The sequence below is a fragment of the Paramacrobiotus metropolitanus genome, unplaced genomic scaffold, assembly GCF_019649055.1.
Source record: "Paramacrobiotus metropolitanus isolate TYO unplaced genomic scaffold, Prichtersi_v1.0 Parri_scaffold0000043, whole genome shotgun sequence".
Lineage (NCBI taxonomy): Eukaryota > Metazoa > Tardigrada > Eutardigrada > Parachela > Macrobiotidae > Paramacrobiotus > Paramacrobiotus metropolitanus.
Window position 1 is genome coordinate 936147 of NW_026570263.1, and position 21681 is coordinate 957827.

General features: G+C 47.1%; 4 protein-coding genes across 5 annotated transcripts; 2 read left to right on the top strand and 2 right to left on the bottom strand.

Moving 5' to 3' along the window:
- The first annotated feature begins 121 nt into the window (after positions 1–121).
- Positions 122–1764, top strand: LOC129590872 (uncharacterized). Its single transcript, XM_055486301.1, has 3 exons — positions 122–683; positions 908–1295; positions 1455–1764. The coding sequence occupies exons 1-3, from the start codon at positions 457–459 to the stop codon at positions 1506–1508; spliced, it is 669 nt and encodes a 222-aa protein (XP_055342276.1). The 5' UTR covers positions 122–456; the 3' UTR covers positions 1509–1764.
- Positions 1640–3035, bottom strand: LOC129590873 (uncharacterized). The gene is made up of 2 exons (XM_055486302.1): positions 2331–3035; positions 1640–2078 (listed from the first exon to the last, which is right to left on the bottom strand). Exons 1-2 carry the CDS (start codon positions 2663–2665, stop codon positions 1766–1768), a joined length of 648 nt encoding a protein of 215 aa, XP_055342277.1. The 5' UTR covers positions 2666–3035; the 3' UTR covers positions 1640–1765.
- A 2306-nt stretch (positions 3036–5341) lies between these two features.
- LOC129590875 (uncharacterized) lies at positions 5342–6307 on the bottom strand. The gene is made up of 2 exons (XM_055486304.1): positions 6071–6307; positions 5342–5936 (listed from the first exon to the last, which is right to left on the bottom strand). Exons 1-2 carry the CDS (start codon positions 6095–6097, stop codon positions 5526–5528), a joined length of 438 nt encoding a protein of 145 aa, XP_055342279.1. The 5' UTR covers positions 6098–6307; the 3' UTR covers positions 5342–5525.
- A 1852-nt stretch (positions 6308–8159) lies between these two features.
- On the top strand, positions 8160–14291 carry LOC129590899 (homeobox protein Hox-A4-like). Of its 2 annotated transcripts, none has more exons than XM_055486341.1 (6): positions 8160–9483; positions 11182–11552; positions 11651–12187; positions 12307–12498; positions 12803–12896; positions 13479–14291. In XM_055486341.1, the coding sequence occupies exons 2-6, from the start codon at positions 11183–11185 to the stop codon at positions 13744–13746; spliced, it is 1461 nt and encodes a 486-aa protein (XP_055342316.1). In that variant the 5' UTR covers positions 8160–9483; position 11182; the 3' UTR covers positions 13747–14291. The 2 variants fall into 2 exon arrangements, with proteins under 2 accessions (XP_055342316.1, XP_055342317.1); XM_055486342.1 differs by lacking the exon at positions 8160–9483 and adding an exon at positions 9915–10215.
- Positions 14292–21681: the final 7390 nt, after the last annotated feature.

Consider the following 21681-nt stretch of genomic DNA (forward strand, 5'->3'; position numbering starts at 1 on the left):
TTAACCAGCCAGAGCAAAACCTCCCCCCTCAGCCAATGCGACCAATGAGCGCAGCGCACGGTGTTGCCGCAGTGATCGTGCAGCTTCGTGAGAAATCCGTTCGGCCACGTCGGAAGTTTTTTTATCGCTGCACACACATGGCCAGCCATTCAGTTTGTTTTTAATTTTGACATCTTCCTCCGCAGCGTGCATCTTTGCTTCTGCAAATTGTTGCGCTCGTTTTTAACAGGATTATTCAGCCTAATTTTTTTGAAGCTGGTTGAATACGTAATAATTGAGGAGAGCGCGGATTCAGTGGAGGAAAGTGTGGTAGCGTAGGCGGATTTTCTGAGCTTGCTTGACGTCGGAGAGCCTCTTCTCTTATTCGAGAGCCACGTTGGCTCTGAAGATCTCCGCTCGTTGTCGCTCTTGCTCCCTGTGTATCCCTGTGATCGAGTGTAACTCACCTGCCCAACCATGAACGCTCGCGGTCTGGCTTTTCTGTGCGTGGTGGGATGCAGTCTGCTGACTGCACGCAGTCTGGCCGAGGAAGACAACTCCAACAGCCTCAACATCCCCGACGACCTCAAGATCGAGACACTCTCCAAACCGGAGCCCTGCGAACGACAGGCCGCTGATGGCGACATGTTGGTCATGCACTACACGGGATATCTGGCCAAGGACAACACCAAGTTCGACTCCAGGTACGCTGTTTCTTTGCAGGTTGCTGCTTGTCGCTAGCGAGCATCAACGGAAATTTCCTATGCATTTTTTAATAATTAAAAAATTATTTGTATTTAATAATTTGTAATTTTTTTAATAATTATTTTTATTTTTACAAAATTTGCAAGTAATCTCGGCAGCAGAATACGTTGTGAAACTGATCGTCGGTGCAGTTTAAACAGTTTAACGTGTGTGTCTGTCGCAGTTACGACCGCCCGTCGCCGTTCACCTTCCAGCTGGGCCGCAAACAAGTGATCCCCGGCTGGGACATGGGCCTACTGGGCATGTGCAAGGGCGAGAAGCGCAAGCTGACCATTCCGCCGGAGCTGGCCTACGGGGAGCGCGGCGCCGGCAACCTGATCCCGGGCGGCGCCACGCTGGTCTTCGAGACGGAGCTGGTGGACATCCACGACGCGCCGCCGCAGCAGAACATCTTCAAGGCCATCGACGCCGACGAGGACCTGCGCCTCTCCCGCACCGAGATGTTCAACTTCATCGAGGCCCAGATCGAGCAGCACCAGCAGGGCGGCACGCAGGAGCTCGACACCGACAAGATCATCGCCGACATCTTCCAGAACGAGGACGCCGACCAGGTGCGTTTGTTAATTTTTATTATTGCTGATCAAATATAAAATTAATCACTATTAACAGAAAAACTCAGAAATTCGTAAGAATAAAAGAAAAATTATTATAAAAATGAATTTCTAAGTGATATTTGAGAATAAATGAATAAATTGGTGGTTTCGTGGCAGGATGGATACATCTCGCACGATGAATTCCGCGGACCAAAACACGACGAACTGTAGTCACTGCGCGGTGTGCGTGCCACGATTTTTGTGCCTTAATGTTTTTGTAATTGATTGCTCTAGTTCTTCCCGGATCTTGTTACCGTTTTTTAGCCTTCTAACCCGAATTGTTAATTTAATTTATTGCTGTTTACTTCACGTTCACTTCACCCGGTACATGACAGATTTGTTTTTATCACACACTTTGTTAACTCAAACTGAATGCAAGATGCAATTAATGGTTGTTGCCTTGGTCGAATGAAACGCGAATACGATGGTCATGAGCGGAAGAGAAGGAGGAGGCCGACGGCTGTAGCTAGGAGGGTGGCGGGGGTGGTTAGCCGGGCGGGGGCGTGGCTGAAGGGCGTGGAGTCGAAGCGGTAGCAGTCCTTGTCGCCCTCGACGACGTCGAAGAAGTTGTCGCGGCAGAAGCCGCCGTCGTCCGTGTTCTCGCTCTGCTTCTCGCGGTTCTTCACGAACAAATCCTTCAGCAGGCGCGTCTGCGTCTCGCCCTCGGGCGTGAAGCTGGCGTCGGCGCACGACTCGTAGATGGACTCGCAGAAGGACCGGCAGATGCTCGCCTTCTTGTTCCTGCAATTAACTACATTAACGGTGCGCTTAATGGCAGTACTTCTACTGCAGACTGCAAACCGGCTTATCGTTAATATATATTTATATGTAATAGTGAATGGCAGGCATACATACACATAATTATACTATATACAAAATTTATATATACTGCATATCTATATACACTTTATGTGCAGTATATATAGTATATACTATATACCCTCGTACATTCGATAAGTATATATATGTTTATATATACATGTGTATACGCACTCGCGGAACCAGATGTACTGGTCGGGACTGCAGAAGTAGCACATGAGGTAGCTGATGCGGTTCAGGCAGTCCTGCGTGGCGCCGAACAGCTGGAACATGTCGGCGAAGACGCTGGTCACCTCGGTGCGCTTGCAGCAGGCGTTGCCGGCGAACCACGAGCAGTTGGCCAGGTTGGGCTCCGGCTCCGAGTAGCGGTCCAGGCCGTAGTACGTGCACTGGTTGCTGGCCGCGTCGGTCCAGGGCAGCAGCAGCACTATCACTCCCGCCGCCAGCCACAGCGCCCGCCGGCACCTGCCCGCGATCAGGCAGCGATCCACCCACAACGCCAAGCGCATGCCGTTCAACTAGTTTAGTAGGAAGCGCGGCAAGGCAGCAACCGGAAGTAGTCCGTTAGTCCGCAGTTAACAGCAATCGAATCAGGTACTTATCAAGTCCATTAAGCCAATATCTTTCATGTACAAGAAACACTGTGGATAAGGAACAACTCTCAAGGATCAACACATATGTATGCGCTACAAACGCCCATGCAACTAACTAACGGGCTTGCACCATATAACTCGAACAGCAAAATCCCGAAGAAATTAACAGGAAATTTGATGTGGCGGGAAGAATTGAACCGTTGCGATTAATTGGAATGTACAGATGATCGGTTCTATATACATATGCTGCTATAAAATATTATCGCGAAGGGTTTACGCGGGCTAAACGTTGTTATGAAATCGATAGGAAGTGCTGGTGCGGCGTTTAGTAGCGTGCGGTGGAATCGTGGATCACAGTTAGTGTGCTTGGTTTGTGCCGCTGCCCGTGATTACCGAATACGGCATTATGTGCCACATGCAGTTCCAGGCCAGCGTTATCCCACTGATCCCCTGCATCCATTCATATGCGAATTGATTTTTCCCGCAACAACGATTTCCTTGCCCGACCTCTTCATATTGCAGCGGGATGTGGCTTTCAGCTGTTGTGTGCAGTATCGCATTTTCTCCTATTGATACTGTATTAATTTTTTATAGGATGTCTACGTCGCTACGATATAGCTCAGCCCCCCTTTTTTGCCGCTGTAATTATGGTATGCCCAATTAAGGCTATAATTTTAATATATATTTAATATATGTACAGTGTACAGAGTGAACCGGCGGTGTCGCATTAATATTGTCACTATGTACACACGGTACAGTATCCGGTTAAGTTGCACACTGACGGGAGCAGGAGCAGAAGCGCTGAACGGCCGGAAGTACAGTACTTGCGATATACTGTCTCGAAATACATACAAGACGTATGAGTTCATTGTCCGGATGTACATGTACCGGGAGGATGTACGTAGCAGTCAGTTTTTAGTTCTATTATTTTTTAGAGATTTTTTGCGCACAACACATGTCAATAAAAATTACACGCAGTCGACTGAGCGCTAATTACCTGGATATATAGATATGAGACGCATATTTAGGGTCTGAAAAAAATTTCTCAGCTCTGAAACAACACATAGTAATTAACGAACAGAATACTGCATCTATAAATATATGCATGGGATACTATAAGCGTACACTATACAATTACACTCGATGGCATTGTACGGATCCTTATTTGCGTGTCTTTTATACATATAATTATAGTAAAACAGTAATACTTACTATCAGAACCTTCGGGATTATAAGTATTGCATGTAAGTACAAACTGACGATGAGTACTTGCTTGTACTTAAACACGATTTATAACAAAAAACTTCTAACTTCTTCTATGCTTCTTCTAGATTTTATAACTTCTTCTATGCTGTTCTGGTCGGGGATGTACCCATAACACATATCGCATTGCCGCGCTGCATTTGGATTGACAAACGCTGCGGGAATAAGGGATCGATCGAAAAGAAAGCAATGTTGCTTATATGCGCTTATATTTATCGGCGTACGTGATGTACATGCATGCATAGTCTTTAGCTAAATCAGCTATTATCCTGTACGGTATGTACTCATCAGGATACGTATTCACCATTTATTACGTTATACGGTCCCTTGTTCCTCATGCATAGCGTACTGTCCCCACCGTATACTACTCTCCTGTGTTACAGTACGAGTATCCTTAGTTTGTGTATCTTCGATATATTCTGTTAATTTGCTTAGACTCCTTGGTGGAATACATGCGGGATACATAAGAATAAAACAAAAACAGGCCTGGAAAATTGGGAGGATATGTGAAGTATACTCGGCGAAAAAGAACGCTGTGGGTATAAGCTTGATGCTAAAAGTTTAGCGTGTACGAAGTCGTCCATATCTACTTTTCTTAGAGCTAATACTGTGCAATTTTAAATGTTTCTGTGGTATTGCCAGTACCCGTACTGGTTAGGTAAGCTTGCATAACAAAATGATAACATACTGTATGAATTAAATGAAAACCACCAGAAAGTTAGTAGTACCGTGCTTGTTACACGTGTACAAATGCCCTTGATTGTAGCGCATGATTGTGTGCTGAGAATCCCGAGCACACCTACCTTGCTGTCAGAATGGAGCACTAATACAGTATGCAGTGAAAAAATTTTTGAGTTGGTTGAAGTGCTCTAGCACTTAATAAATGCCACACAAAAAAGGCATCAATAAAATGGCTACGTGAAAAGTGAGCCAAGGTCGGGCAGTCGAGGACGCGCCGCCTGCTGCACTCAGCTGACCGCTGCGGATATATCTGTAGCGGACACCTGAGGACACGCACTGTAATTGCACTCGCAGAATGCGATCTATCCAAGAATTTATCAACGTATACAGATGATATTATAATAATAATATAATTGCTGAGACAGTGGTAGGAATGAAAAAATTTTCGGGTGTACTGCATATATATATAATTAATTGCAAGATGCATGTATCTGTACAAGCTTGTACCTGTGCAAGTACGTAAGTACTGTCATAACAACTCTTTCCGTTTTTACGTATACCGTAGCTAAATGTAATGTTTTTGACGTTTTATTATGTAGTACACCTTGTTGTGCCATGGAGGGAATTGTCTAGAGAAGATACCGTAAACCACCAAACAACCAATTTAATCCAAGTCCACTTGCAGCAGCAACAGAATACAGTAGGCAGATGTTCATGCTAATTTTATATTACATATGCGTGTCCCGTGTTGTTGGCAATACTTCTATACGGGATACAACAGCAGAAGATGGCGAACCCACAACATTCAGAGATGAGTGTGTGGCATGCCGGATCAGCGGCGACCCGCGGAGCGGACACTGCCGGACGGGGATCCGGGGCGGGCGGAGGCGACGCACTTGTAGCGGATGCGGAGGGGTCGCTTGGAGCAGCCGCGCTCCTTGCCGGCGTCCTGCGCCTTGACGGTGCACTTCTTCTTGGCGTCGCAGGCCGGCCCCACCACCGTGATGGCGCTGCTGCTGGGGCACCAGGCCACCGGCTCCACCGTGTCACTGCCCTTGCCCTTCTTCTTGGGCGCCGGCGTGGTCGTCTCCGGCTGGATGTAGTTGGCCGACAGCAGCAGGATGGAGTCGGTGGGCGGGGAGCACTGGAAGGTCAGACTGTCGCCGTGCATCACGTTCAGCGTCACCTCGTCGCTCACCGACGCCGTCCCGGCCAGGGCGCCCCCCAACAGGCACCCGGCTACCTATAAGAACACACCCTTTTCTACTGAACACGCTTTAAATATAGTGCACATGGACTACTAGCGCAGCTAAACGAATTAGTTATTCATGCGAATTCCCTAATCTTAACAGCTAACATTCAACGGGGTTTTCGTACCAATAAGATCACGGTCGAAGAGAGCATTTTCTGCGGAAGGGGAAGGTATACCAAATATAAAATGCGTATATGCAGATGAACGATGCACGTGTTAAAAGCGAACCCCGGGAACTGCCTAATACTGCTACTGCACGCTGGTTATAAACCGCGCGGTATAAATGCGTGTGGTGCAAATGCAGGTTGCAACTGATTGTGAGCGGAAGTTAAGATCAGAGAATGAAGTAAGCAGGAAGTCTTCCACGCAGTCGGCGCAACTTGGCAGTGGCCATGCTCTTTGTTGGCATAATACCGTACTTTAATACTCGTAATATTATACAGTATGTACAGCGCGCGCTATCTTGATGGTAAGAAACCAGTCGTACATTTCTTCCGCTAATCCATGGACCATTGTACAGTCGCACCAAGCGCTTTGCAAACTTGTTTCCTTAGACAGCCAACCGAACAAAATAAAGCTTAATGTAATACGCTCGAATCTGTACCACACTGTACGTACTAGAACGCGTACCAGCGCGTACGAAAGCAAGAGAGCGACGCCGTGCAGCGGCCAGTCCAGTGTGATGGTTTACGCAGATTAACGCGTGTTATAATTACGATAAAGCCTGTGTCGTGCAAATTACAAAGTGCGATTGTATAGGGTACGAAACAAGCAGGCCGGTACATCTATATGCGCACTGGCGCCCCCTTCCGCTTGACCGTGAAAATTAATGCTGGCGTCGCGTTTAATGCACAGCAATGCTGAATTTCTGATCATCGACTCGCTGTAGCGCAGTTGAGTAAATGTCGGTCACTTCCAGCGTAGTGCGGCTGCCTGCAGTGCGCGTTACAGGAGCAACCGGAAGACGCGTCACACAACTTAGCGAAACCTTCTCCAATGCAGCTGAATTAATATACATCATCGTGTGCCACGTTGCGATCTGCATTTCGTGCCGGTGACGAGCAGAGCGTCGAAGGAAATGGGCAGCGCCGTCAAGCTCGCTAATCAAAAGAAACAGCGGTACTACTGTAGCTACACTTATATAAGGACAAGTTAGTAAGCGAAAGGTGCTGCTTCCGGGTAGCCAGGAAGGTTTTTAAGTTTGCAATCCTGCCTATAAGAATCCTGCCATGCTGATATATATATACGCATGTCACATTCAGCAACACCGTGGCACCTATTAACGCTTAATACAGAGCAGAACTAGCTTGAGCGACGAAAAGTCACGACAGTGTGCTTCTGTACAGCTCACACTGTCATGATGCTGTATACGGCTTAACAGGATCAGCTGACGATTGTGGAATAATTAAATAAACTCCATCTGATGCAGAATCGTCGACAGTCGAGACTCTTCCGGCTACGCTGCGGAAAAAACCAACTAGTCCCGCGCAGAGATGTCGGTGCCCATCATCTAGCAGCGATCGCGCTCGACAGTATTAGCCGAATGCCCCAGCTCACAACGGAACGGGTAAAGCCAGCACGTCGGGCGTTTTCGAGCAGGAAATTAAAGGCCTCGCTGCCCAGTGCTCCTTGCATAGTTAGATACTGGCTACGGCTACCGTACAGAATTATATCGAAAGACATGGATAAACAGATGGCATAATCTGTTCTGTTCAGCCGTTGCCGATTGCAGATCCTTTGGCAGTTGCCACTCCTCGACAACAACGCCCACGTTAGCGCTAGCGTCAGCTCCATCTCGGGCCTTATCAGCGCGGACAGCGCATGATCCTCACAATAACAATCACCCGACCGGCGCCTCCAATCCCCATTAATGCCTCCCCGGACGCCGCTGCATCGCGCAGCGCGTAATCATGCAGCCTGTGTCCCGTCTGCCCTGCACATCCACGGGATCAACAAGAGCGACGCTCTGGTCATCCAATCCAGCTTCCTCTCGAGGGCAAGCTGCGTCAAGTGAAGGAAAACATTTGCTTCCACTTGAACAGCAACATTTATCTGCGCTGTGTGGCCACAGGGTGAATAAATATAATGCCGTTGAACGTCAACCGAATAAAGGCCTTATCTGGCTGGCAGCGCCATTAGTCGCTAATGAGCACTGTACGACTGCACCGCTGTTCAATGCATCGTACGAGCGTTACACCGGCTAATGACAGTCGAGTCGGGATGGCATCATGCGGCTATACGATAAGCAGTCTCAGAGAGAACGGCTATTTCGACGACAGCCGAGGTGAAGCGCGCAGACAGAGCGAGCAAGAGCGCCAGACAGACGCACAGCGGCATCGTTAGCTGCAGTGCAGCTTTATTTACGCTCATTACCATTAGCCAATGACGGCCTGTGGCCCATTTATTACACATTTCGCCCTGGCCACAGCCGCGGCCTTACGTACACGTCGTTAGCGTCAGGCTGTCAGCCATCGCTAGATAGCGTCCAATGGGCGGCGATTGCTCCGCTCTCTCTTACGCTGACAATCAGGCAGAATTGCGTTGCATGCTAGCGCTATTCCATATATTCCGCCCTGTTCTGTCAGCTTCCGATCTACTTTTCACCGATCCTACCCAATTGCAATACGCACGTATTCAGGAAATCCATCTAACATCCGCCACACATTCGCTCTTGCCAAGACATTGCGTATTTACTTGCCAAGAAGCCATCTATTCTGCTTCTTCACTAGTGAAGTCTCCGCCATTTCCTGAATTGCAGTCAGCGTTGTTTAGCACGCACGAGGTTAATTGCGCGAAATTCCGCTGCGCGGTAATCGCATGCCCATTGCACGTAGAAATGATGGCCGTTTGCAGGGGAATATAATGGTTATTTATTGTGTGCGACTGGCATCATCATCCTGATTTATGCTCTCCTCATTCCGAAGGCGCACAACTACGGCAGCGCTAGTTATACTTAACGCCGGCACGGAGGCGCTTTAAGTTGCAGTGCTGCAGCTGAAGCGGTTGGGTTGGCGCGGCGCATAACCATAATCATAATCATCATCATTATCATCATCATCATAAATTTCCAGTTAATGTTAACAGGACCATTACGGCACTGTACAGATACAGCCAGTGTCTTGGCCGCTGTATACGTACCGGCGCTGAGACGTTAGCCGCATCCTTGTATTATGATATATACATACGGGATTGATGATTGTTGATGGTTATTGCATTCTGATTCGCCCATCATCATTACCATCATTCAGTCTGTGCTGTGTATAAGCAGGATCGGTGAGCGGTGTGTGCAGCACGGAAGGAGCAATTAATTGGCCGCGGCTGGAACGTCTCAACGACCTTCCACGATCCGCAGCAGAAGCCCTGCACTGCACTGATAATCATATACATACAGATATTGGCAATCTGCGAGCCAGCGGCAGCCAGCCGGAACGCCGCAGCAACTTTCTCTTCCGCCTCATCCGATCCGACCCGTTCGCTGCATCGGCCGCGGCCATCATTAATCACCACACACAACAATATTAGCTGTCACTTTCCCAAGGTAAGCTCCGCTGAATTTCCCTCCATCTCACCGGTTCTGCAAATAAAATTCGTATAACCACCATTTTCATATCGTTTCACAAATAGTTTAACGAAAAACTAATTTTTCTTTGATTTAAAGTGTTTCTGCACAAGAACAAGTCAATGACAATAAGCGCGTAATATGTAGATCAAAGGTCACATGTTGCCATTGTTTAACCGTGAGTGCTTTTCATGCCTGATCGACGGTGCCATTTTTTTGGCCAGAGAGAAACATAAATAATTACTTGAAACCCTTGTTGACAGGTAGCAATGCGAAATTATAGTGGAAATTGTCGTGTCATGAAGGGAGAACATTAGTTCGCTGTGCGGATAGTGCTGCGCGGCCGGTGTGGCCGCGCAAGTGGGGATGATTAATTCTGATTGTTAATCATATTTAATGACCCATTCCGCTCTTCACACTCCTCCAAAAATGCCCATAAACACTGGCCATAAATAATATTAATGCTGCGCGTGTATTTATGACCGTTAACGTTTACGAGCGTATAACGGCGCAATATTATTGCAATGCTGCTGCAGCCACGACCCAGTCGGCGCTACGGCGCGCTTAGGTTAATGATCATATTGCATGCTCCATTACGGTGGCGCTAGTAAAAACATCCACCACTTTATATTGCCCATTAAAACCCCATTTAACATCGCTCCGCTTTTGTTGTGGACACCACTCCAAACCGTGGAAATTGCTGCGTGCAAGGTAACTTTAAATTCCATAATAATTATTCGCTAGAGAAAACGCGACTCTGATGAGTTTTACGACATTAAAATTTGACATACAATTAATGTTCTTTTAATGACATTGATTCTGGTGATTCTTGTTTTTGCACAGCATGACCTTATTAGAAAATGGTAAAAGAATCTTTTTCTAATTTCTGAAACTGGTGAACTGTTGTTATGCTGTGCTGTGGTCTTAAGAAAATATTTTAACAACAACGGCACAGTATTAAGTGGTTCACGACGTTAAAAAGCGTGGGCATGTTAAGGAAATGCAGGCTAGTTGGCATTCGATGAAAAACGATGCCTGGCGGGCATTACTTATTTTTAAGCTTGTTTCTTCATCACGTGGCCAGCGTTTTCTATCGTTTCGCAGGCAACATGCACTGCAGCGTGCAGCTGCATATATATGCAGACAGCGAGTACGCTTAGCGGCCGCGGCCGCTTCGCTGTGCAGCAACAGACATGCGCCGCGCAGTGTTTGGCACAGGCATCACAGGTAGCGGCATTAATCAAAGTCATTAGAAAAACAATCGACATGATGGCGCTTTAAACGCTCTTACAGTCCTACTCATACCCACTGCACAATTTAACGTTCAGACGGAAATTAATGAATCCCTGATAAATAGGTGCTCATGTAGCGGCCGGCCTTCAATCCATTTATTTTTCCTCGCTAAGCAGTTTCAGCATGTAAACGTGTGAGAAATAATTACCTAATAACCGCATGTCAACAAGCACCATTGATCAAACCCGCGTGTGGATACAGTGGAGGTACATGCTTAAACATGGATAAGTAGCGTGTCGCGCTCCAGCAGCAACCTCATGAAAAAACGCTGTAATGTCGTACACACGCGGAACGGGCAATTAATATTCCTAACGTGATAAATAGTCGCGGCCATAAATTACACAACGCCGTAAATACGACATTTATATGCGTTGGATTGAACAGGATGGACGCCGCCAACGGACATCCGCTGTGCGGCCACGGCTACGGCTACGGCGGGGCCGCGGCGGCCGCCTCCAAATTCCTGTACCCGGGCTACCGGCAGTCAGCGGTCGGGGGCATGGTCAACGGTTCGGCGGGGAGCGGCACCTTCCCGGTGTACCAGCCGCCCAACAGCTACAACGGCTACCCGGTGCACCAGTCCGCCTCTCCGTATTACCCCGGCATGGCCTCCAGCCAGCACGCCACCAAGGCCAGCTCGCCCACTAACCACTTCTGGCCCTCCGCCTACCCCTTCGACCCCGCCACCGCCGTCGAGCCCTTCCATCAGCCCTTTTCGCCGGCGTCTAACCACCACTACTCTCACAATCCAACCGGTAAATAAACATTGATTTACGGGTTTTAAATAATATATAGTTTTGACAGTGATTTTTCTAAAAATCGGTTAGTGTTTTGAAAAGTGTAATAATTGCAGTTTTAAACTCGAATCATTTCGACGAGTCGGGCGTGATTTCCTACGGCGGGATGCCGGTGCCGGCCCACCAGCCCCTCTCCGACATCCCCTACCAGTCTACCCACCGCCAGCGCGCCTCCAACAGCGGTGACCTTTACCAGTCCCCACCGGCCGCTGCGGCGCGCTACGCCCCGCACAGCCCAGAACAGCCAGCGCATTCCAAGAGCGGCACCGCCGTCTCCAGCCCGGCGCACAGCCTGCACAGTGACATGAAGCCTCTCAGCCACCACGGGAATCCCGCGGTGCCCACCAGCGAGGCGCAGCCATGCGTGCAGAGTAATCAGCAGCAGCAATCCGCCGATGCGATGGCGACGGATGACGCCGAGGAGGAGGACGGCGACGACGCCGATTCGGCCGCCAACGAGCAGGCCGCCGCGAACGACGGGTTTCTCATTAAGACGGAAGAGGCCAAGCCGCACATCCAGGAATTAAGCCCCTCCCACCACCATCCGGTCATCTATCCCTGGATGAAGAAGGCCTACACCGGCAACCACCATGGTAAAATGTTGTTGCTTATTAATCTTAATTATTATCATATACTTTAATAACTACGCATATGCATTTTTCATTTTATACTGTATACATAAGTATATATATATATTTTAATTTTTGTGCAGGAAGCGCTGACCCGTATCGCAGCAGCAACCGCAGCGCCGCGTACGGCGGAGGCGGCGCGGACAGCCCGAACGGCAGTCTGAGCGGGACCGGCATCGGGCCGAGCAGCGGGCCGCTGAGCGCCGCCACCGCCGGCCACCTGGAGACCAAACGCCAGCGGACGGCCTACACGCGCCATCAGATTCTGGAGCTCGGTAAGGACACTTCCCTTGCGTTGTTATTTTTTCTAAGGTACTGCTGACTTGCACCATTCGTTAAGCAACACAGAAAATGATTTTTAACGAGTGTTGCGAGCTGCGGCGTGATTAATGGTGGTCGGATGAAATATCGGGGATTGTGAGTGTGTGCAGACAGTCGGCTGCATGCGAAGCGGTGCAAGTGTTGAACAAGCAATAAAATTGCAGATAGCTACCTGCTGACTGATTTATGACCGCATCATGTACATAGGCAGCTGTATATACAGAGTACACTCTTATCACTGGTCTTTCTTCGCTGCAGAAAAGGAGTTTTATTACAACCGCTACCTCACACGCCGGCGCCGCATCGAGATCGCCCATACGCTGCAGCTCACCGAGCGCCAAATCAAAATATGGTACGTATCTCAATGCCAACAATCCTAGCTAATTTTCCAAGCAGGGCTCTTTCGCTCCACTGCTTTCCTTGTGGGCCTTTTTATAAATAAGCCGACATAACAAACTACCAATTAGCTATTCTGTTTTTACAAATAACAAGCTTAGTCGTTGTACCGAACACAAGGCAGTGTAATTACCAATAATGCTCGCATTACCAATCAGCTAAAAAAGCGGCCATTGATACACTAAATTGATATAATAATAGCAGTAATTAAGCGTGGATGCAGTTCTATTTATGATTCAAATAAATGTATATATTGATGTATGCAGCTAATTGTCGCCGTGACCTTTCTATATATACCAGTATTCAACACAGGATTCAATAAATATGATGTTATTTATTGTTATATATAAAAGATATGTAAAATTACGTATAATTACCGCCGTGACCTTTCTATATATACTGTTTTTGCGAATAACTATATATGTATGATGCCTCTAAAAAGGGTGATCTTTTTACGTATATCAATACTTAAAAAATTTACTTATAATTATGCTGCCATGTAAAAAAGAAAGAAAATTAATACTGAGTGGACATGCAGGTTCCAGAACCGGCGGATGAAGTGGAAGAAGGACCACAAACTGCCCAACACGAAGCCCTCCAGCAACAACCACCACCACCTGCACCACGGCAGCACCACCGCCGTCAGCTGCGGCCCGGGCAGCAACGGGCCGCTGGGCCAGCACGGCCACGGCCACCATTCGGCGGGCCAGACGCACGGCCCCGCCCACCCAACCCACATCGGGCACGGCGTCATCATGCAGCAGTTGGCGGCGGCGGCCAGCGGCAGTCCATCCAGCATGGCCTGAACTCCACTGAACGCTGCTTATATGCAGCCAAACAGCGTGTGCAGCGCGCTGACCTAAAATGGATCGACCGGTTTAGCCAGCTTCCGATGGAGCGACGGCTCCCTCTCCTCTCTCAACTCCCTCGCATGTATCTGCCGCAGACAACACCGACTGACGTTGTTCTGCGTTTCCACATGCCAAAGACTGAATTTTGTTGTTTCGCTGAAGAGTTTCCTTCGCATGCGCATGCTAATGTCGACTGTACAGTGTACAGACATTTCATCGGTTCCCTATGTTATACGCTTATTTCCGGGCAGAATGGAAGACGTTGCGCTCGCTGCCGAATTCTATGCGGCACAGCGCAGCGCGTGATCCGTGATGAATTTTCTACAACGACCTCAATCATTTATATCTGCAGAATCCTGCAGACTCTTAGATTAACGAACTAGGATTATTGGAACGCGGTTAAGCATGTGTTGTAATTTAATTTAATTTCTAGAAACTGTTGCGCGGTATATTATTCCACTGTGGTCGTTTTTGTTCACTGTATCTGTGCGGGCCGTCGCAGCGGCGTAGCAGAGCATTTCTGCTACAAGAATAAAATTAATCAATAAAAGAAATGCTTTGCAAACGGTGGATACTGAATACGTGTGCAAGAGACTAGAGAAAACCGGGGAACGTTAATTCATGCAAACTACAGAACTTACAAAACTTTCTGTATAAACTTACAAAATTAAACGCTTTAAAGAGAGAAACGCAAAAATTCTTATTGCAACAACATCTTAATTTCTGTCGATAACTCGTTTTCAATTCAGAAAATGCAGCCGGCATATCGCTGTAATCATTAAAAAAGCGCAACGTGGATTGCGCAATTTAAAGGTCACCAAACTTAATTAGGCCGTAGCTGCGCAAAGTTTAATGGATAGAGTCTGCGGCCGCTACGGCTGCATGCCTGACTACTTATGTGTATTTATTGCAATACATGGCTGATTAAATAATTCATTTCACTCCAGATCTGAAGTATGGCATATGTATAGTACTGCTACAATGAGCAATCTAACCAATAAATAATAAAAATAAGCGAAAAGTAGCGACGTGCAAAAATTAACTATGGGCCCAATTATTAATTTACAATTGTTAATTCTTATTAAGGATAAGTTCATACTTTATTGGTCAAATCAAGGCCACAATACACAAATTAACATAAAGTCCTTGAAACTGCACATGCAAGCGCGGCATTATGGAATGCGTGTGTGATTATGAATTTATGAGCACTGGAAGAGGTGAAAACAAATATACATGCAAGTCTGCAGCAAAATACACATGTTTGCAAGTTGTGTATTGCAGGCATTACGGGAAACATTACGGCAACTGAATTTGTTATTAAATTTTATGAGCACTCAACTGACGAGTGTCGTCCATAAAACACCTATATAACCATTAATTTGATGGACTGGCACGTAAGAGGTCATTTACGTAATTAAAAAGCCATTTTCCGTTGCTGGCGAGAGCAGAAACATTCAGGCGCAATTTACGAAGCTGATAAGAGATATTGCATTAGAAAGATAGCTGGCAATAATTTTCAGACATTAAACGGAGATATATTATGTTAATGTGGCCGGAAACGCGAGGCCAAATAATAATTCTCCATTCTGTGCGATGCATATATGCATACTGCGTGCGTGCAGCCGAAGTGCAAATATAAAACAGTTCTCTGTAAAGATGCGGAGAGGTTTTAAAGAGCCGTGTCGAGGGGAGTATAAATGTGCTTCCACGCACTTTTATCGTTAAAAGGTCATTAATCAATGCTCGATACAGTGTACGATCTAAACAGGCACGCAAGCAGCGCGTACTCAATTCACGTACAGATATGCATGCACAGCCAAACACACTGCAGTTTTCAAAAGCTGCAAATGCAAGTATAATCCGCGCTACGAGCGTATTTAATTTTGTAGTGCAGTAGCGTGGTGTTCTGCCCGTCAGGATTGACGTATACATACTGTAGACTAGCCGAGCAGAAGCAGTTGGTTGGGAGCGGATGAAAAATGGCCGTCGTGTAGATGTGGCGTTGATGAATGGAGCCAGTGGATGCGTGCTGTCAGAGGCACTTTCCAGCGTCGAGTGCGCGAATATTAATGCTCCTCCGAACAGCCACAACCGGACGATCGACAGCAACATTCATTTTTACTAATTAAACGATCCTCCAACTAACGTCGCTTAGTTCCCGTAACCAATCAAATCCAATTAGTTTATTTTAGTATTTTTCTGCTCAATGATAAGGGCAATAATACTGATGAGAAATTATTATTACTGGCCGATTTAGCAATATATGACTGAATGTCTATCTGTTTGTTTTGCAGGGAAATGGAAATAAATAATATAATAAAGCAAAGTATTTTATTGGTATGCCCTTTCCTTTGACGCGGCGCAGTGCAGTCTGCTGCGTTAGCGTTAGCGTTAGCGGGAGCAGTATGATAATATATACGCCTGGGAGAGCGATGGTGAGCGGGTGATGCCTGGTCAGCTGGGCTATCTGCAGCTAGCGCGGTATTAAATCCCTAATGATAATGGCATCATTTGCGGAAGTAGTGTTGTCAAAGGGACGCTGTTGTGCAGCGAATGGCCATAAGTGACCCGAACCGGCGACTGATTAATACAGTCAGACCGGGGAATTCCGATCCCAGCCGGCCAGCTCTAGTTCGCTGAGGCTGATGCGGATGGTGAGTGACGACAATCGCGATATCTGTCCCTGCACAAACAGCAGCAGCCTCGCTGATTCAGTGATTGTTCTCCGCGACGACGGTGAAGTCGGGACAGGGACAGCGCAGGGGATTCGTTCGGGTGGGGACGAAAAAAGCATTTGTCATCTTAAGTGACCATTACGCTTGACACATTTCCCAACAACAACCAACACAATTTCCACCTGCAGCTGCTGCATCCATTTACATACATTTACCCACACTGTTTATTCGTCTATACATAATCTGCGCAATTTTTTAAAGACGTAAGCATATATACTACAGTAAATTATTAAAAAGGTCACCGTTTATTAAGCTATATAAATATATATAAATACATGTATTTGAATTTATATATATATCTATATATATCTATATATATATATATATATATATATATATATATATATATATATATAACCTTAATAAAAGCAGCATATGTAAACAGTAAACGTATACATAGGATACACATGTCGCAGTTACTTGCAGAATTCGGCGTCTGTGTAACTAGATTAATTTTATTTATGCACCAAGAAAAACTCTTAATGATGGTAACAAAATATTGGACGCTATTTTACCCAGAGTTAGATGAGCGGCGAGGATGACGTTAGCGGCTGTGTACTAATAAAACGCGGTTTGAATGCAAATATACATATCTTGTCCTGAAGATAAAGCGGGCAAATGAGCGGTGCTTGTGTTTGTTGTTTTGCGGCATGCAGTATGCAGGGCCAGTGCAGCGCAATGGCGTCTTTTGGCCATTAGCGGCAGGCTTCATATTGCACCCTTAACGACATAACGAGCTCTGCCAGCGCGGGCTAATGCGCCGCGCTAATGACACAGGCTGAGGCAGCCAAGAAGGAGTGCAGGTCGGCAAAGAATAAATGGCTGAATAGGAGAAACCGTCGGGACATGTTCATTGACAGGGACGGCAATAAAACAGCAATAACACTTTACCTACCGGCAACCATACAGCACTGCCTTCAATGCTTTCATGTGCTGCGTCTATCTGCCGCGCCTGCCTCCCTTTTGTCAACCGGTATGATTTAAATAAACCATCCCATAAATTAATAAAAAGCGTTTTGATTAATAGAATAAAACTAAGTAAAAAATCAATGAAAAGCATCTGCAAAACTCATATAGAAGAATCTAATAAGGATTGTACTACGACTGTAAAAGTAAAACGATCGACAAGTCTGTTATATTACTGTACACTGGTTACAATAATCGTATAAACAACTACTGTACCAGTCCAATAAATTATGCCATGCTGCTGTTGCTCTGCCGACACTATAATTTGCCCGTAGACAACACGTCATATCTGCCGTAAAAACGTAGTACTGTACCGCAGTACTTACAGGAGCCCCGAGTTAAAAATGGTTGTGGAATCATAATCGAGCTGGAATCATAATGTTGGAAAGAAGCGAAACAGCATCCACAGGTTCCTATGGTCGGCGCGGTGCTGCCATCTGGCGGAGCTGACAGGCAGCCCGGCCAGCTGGGAATTCGCAACGGCCTCGCGTCCATCGAGATCGGGAGACTGTACATGCACATGCGGCGATTTCCGGGCGCACGCTGCTGGCCACCAACGCCAGCATCACGCGCGGGGGAACATGCATAACGCGGTGGAGTGACAAGTACTAGTCGTACCACCACCACTTTTACAAACAGCAGCAATGTGATTCGCACGTTGTTTGGACAATCATACCAAGCTTGTAGTTTATACGGGAATAAGCTGCATAATTTATACAGGTTTCCTACCGGGCGTTTATAGCTGACAAAGGTGGCCGGCTATCGCCGATCGCGATGGATTTATTAATTATTATTATTATTACAGCACCAGAAGGACGCACAGTTACTTCGGTTCTAAACACTTCGATACTTTGTACTTAAAGAGTGCGTTAGCGTAATACTACTTACTTAAAATTGTCCAAATTTAAACGCTAAGAAGACAGACAAACACAAAATAACTTGGGTTAATTAACTGTGCTCGTGCAAGGCAGTAGAAGTATGCAGTGCTCATTGTGGCAACCTGTAGAAATCAGCACACGCACATTGTACAGTCGTCGTAGCGGTCCAGTCTGCACTAGCGGAGACAGCAGTCACTTCCGACAGGAGCGCTTAATTGCTGGCACCTCCATGATAAACGACAAGAAGCCGCCCGTATTAAGTATATGCAGATGCAATGACCTTCCCGTAATTGCCCGTGTACATGTACATGCAGCGCAGGTACATCTCCATACACGCAACGGCTGTCGGTGTCGGCACTGCGCCGACACCGACCTTGCGCCAATCATCCCTTGCGCCGCTAACGATGTGAAACACGGAAAATCAAATGCTGCAGCGACGGGATTTCAATTTGCCTGATCGCGACAGGCTATTTATGGGAATATTACGGGCCACGGGCTAATGTCCGCTGCGGCTCTGTAGGCTGACTTCTGCGCTAGTTCCATACTGAATACACGGCTCATACACTAAGGATCAAATTAGAATATTTTCTTGTTAATTTCATTCGGACAATTTTTATCGTAAATACTAAATACTGCAGCCAACATTTATCATCACTTTATTATCAGTCTGTTGTGGGGCCGGCATTCCTGCGCCCGTACAAGCCTTCGTATCATTTCGTAAAGTTCATACTGCTCTTTATTAATTTCATACAAGCTGAAGGAATTAATACGAACAACCGCAATCAGTCTGGGAATGTCGTTACTCTGTTATCCCTATTGGCAGCGGGGAAACAACAGGCCCAGCCATTGTTTCTAGAGCAAATAGCGCAACGTTGCAGACAATTAGCAAATGCGGGCATGGGGACCCACACAGCGGCTCGGTGGATGCAATAAAAGGCGGCAAACTGTGTAGAAAATGAGGGACTAGGAAGTGTGAGGAAATAAAACGATTAGAAGGCAACCGGTCGATGGCGATGGGGTTAACATGGCGGTGCTGCGTCTGCACATACATCAGTGCTAATTGCACTACACCGACTTACATAAACACCATCAATGGCCACGGCAGTTGCATGAGCTTGATGAGCGGTCGTAAAAGCGGTAATCAAGTGCGGTACAGGGACGGTTTATTGCGTCTTCCTTGCATTCTGCGTCGGCCTGCCTGAAGGCTGAATGAGACGCTGTGGTCGTGCAGTGCAGTGTAAACTATGCACAACCGGCTGACCATTGGTCAGTGCTGAGCAGCTGCGACGGAGAGCGAGAGCCGCTGCGCTGTCTGTATGGCGGGTCGTTAGCTTCAACAGTTGGCCAGAGCGAGAGGCGAGAGGAGGGCGGCTAGCTGGCTTTAATCAGCTAATTGCCTAACAAACGATTAGCAGCCTGAGCCAGCGGGCCGCAGTCGCAGCCGGCGCTTACATGAGCCATTAGCGGACAATCGATGAGTACGTTGTACCGGTGTCGTCGGTCGTCTTATACATACAGCACGACATGTACACGTCATGTCATCGCCGCGTGCATTGCGCTCTTAATTAGCACGACACGAACAGCCAAACAGGCAGAAATGTCGTCATCGCGCTGACGAATTAGCGAAATAGGTGCAGGTAATTTTAAATAATTGTCGCCAGCCGATTTATCGTGGCGGTTCAGTCCGTACTTGCGGGAAAAAATTGTACAGATGTTTTGATCGTTTACTGTAGAAACGCTAAAGACCGTCGACTTAACTTAACAGTCGAAACTCGTAAATATACATACGCCGTACGAGTATCAGATTCATGTACCGTGCTTCGCGGTCACTAGCGAAAACAGACACATTAGTAGTTTGCAGTTTCCACAGTGTGTGTAATTCAAGGAGATGCTTTTAGTCCTGGGTAGACTGAGATAGTTGCAACTTACGTACCGGTGAGCAGAAATTCGATTGAATGAGCGTTGCCCGGCAGGTTAATCCAGCGCGTAATCCCAAAGAGAAACAACCGCGTCCCGATAAAATGAATAATCCCGTCAAATACAAACAGCTTGAGTTGCACAACAAGCGTGACCAGCACGTGACCGCGCTCCGACGCCGCTCTGTTGCGCGATCGATGACGCAGGCTGATGGCCGGCTCCAGTAACTTGCGGTCGGGTCGGCTGGCGGATGATGCCACCGCCTGACGGGCAGCGGTGGCGGTGCGGTGGATAGTGGCTGCACATAATTACCAGAGTGATGACCATCGATGATCTGCAGATTGATCTAATCCCCGTATGACAACTGCAGAAGCGAATTACGACGCCGTCAGTTAATTTCCGACGTGCACCAAGCATACTGCACCACGAAATACGAATTATCCAACAACATAATTATGCATTCCACACTTTACAAACAAGAAGCAGAGATACGTCGCCCGTGTTAATTGTATGGGAAATCCCGGATGATGCACATGTAAACCACAGCGATATACGAGTATATCAGGCAAGCGGCTCCGGGGACAATGAGCATGCAGCGTTAATTTGACAATCCCGACACTGATAAGCTAGCCAGAATTCGCAGCGAACTCAAACTCTCCTGACCAGCATGCTCATCTGCATGGAGTGTAACTGTGTACTTATACAGTTACAGTATATATGCGAGCTGCAAATGCACGCACTGGTCATATGCATGCAGTGCGGAACAAGTGTTGTGCAGTTTAAATTCTGGCCAGTGGCAGTTTAAGACTGATCAGCGCTGGCTTTGTCCGCTGACCGTTGGGCAGTGCAGCAGTGCACGGGGCGTAGCCGTTGCGGCAGCCACACTGGGAATGTGGAATGCTCCTTGATTAACATGCAGTTGGCGCGGATCTGAAGCTGCGCCGCTGATTAACGCTCACCCATCTGGTCGCTGGCCAGTGTACTGTACCACTGTACCACTGTACATGGCCAACGGAAGCAGCAACTTGTTCCTCGTTGGCACTGCGATGACCGGCGGCCGCGACACAGACGGGACAATTAACAATACACATATACTGGCAGTTTAAAATTCCACACCGCTCCACTGCCAAATCGCAAAATGCGCTTGCACTGCCGGCGTCCATTGGCCGCCACTTCCGCCACGCGGCATGCATATATATACTGTCGATATTATATAAAGTACATGCACTTACATATATGCGGCAGATGATCAAGTACCCAGTTTTTCAATCCACACGGCTTATGCCTGACTACCCGTAGTAAATCAAGAGCTTTGTTGCCAGTTTGACAAGTTAACCAAATCAAACTGCAACGGGGAACGCGCATGTACAGATAATCCTACAAGGAAACCGAAA

Bases quoted from the DNA above. Each gene is read 5' to 3' on its own strand.
- LOC129590872 (XM_055486301.1), top strand. From the start codon at position 457: ATGAACGCTCGCGGTCTGGCTTTTCTGTGCGTGGTGGGATGCAGTCTG. The intron at 684-907 runs GTACGCTGTTTC...TGTCTGTCGCAG, and splicing joins AACACCAAGTTCGACTCCAG to TTACGACCGCCCGTCGCCGT. The intron at 1,296-1,454 runs GTGCGTTTGTTA...GTTTCGTGGCAG, and splicing joins AGAACGAGGACGCCGACCAG to GATGGATACATCTCGCACGA.
- LOC129590873 (XM_055486302.1), bottom strand. From the start codon at position 2,665: ATGCGCTTGGCGTTGTGGGTGGATCGCTGCCTGATCGCGGGCAGGTGC. The intron at 2,079-2,330 runs GTGCGTATACAC...AGTTAATTGCAG, and splicing joins CAGTACATCTGGTTCCGCGA to GAACAAGAAGGCGAGCATCT.
- LOC129590875 (XM_055486304.1), bottom strand. From the start codon at position 6,097: ATGCTCTCTTCGACCGTGATCTTATTG. The intron at 5,937-6,070 runs GTACGAAAACCC...GTGTTCTTATAG, and splicing joins CTTCGACCGTGATCTTATTG to GTAGCCGGGTGCCTGTTGGG.
- LOC129590899 (XM_055486341.1), top strand. From the start codon at position 11,183: ATGGACGCCGCCAACGGACATCCGCTGTGCGGCCACGGCTACGGCTAC. The intron at 12,499-12,802 runs GTAAGGACACTT...TCTTCGCTGCAG, and splicing joins CCATCAGATTCTGGAGCTCG to AAAAGGAGTTTTATTACAAC. The intron at 12,897-13,478 runs GTACGTATCTCA...GTGGACATGCAG, and splicing joins GAGCGCCAAATCAAAATATG to GTTCCAGAACCGGCGGATGA.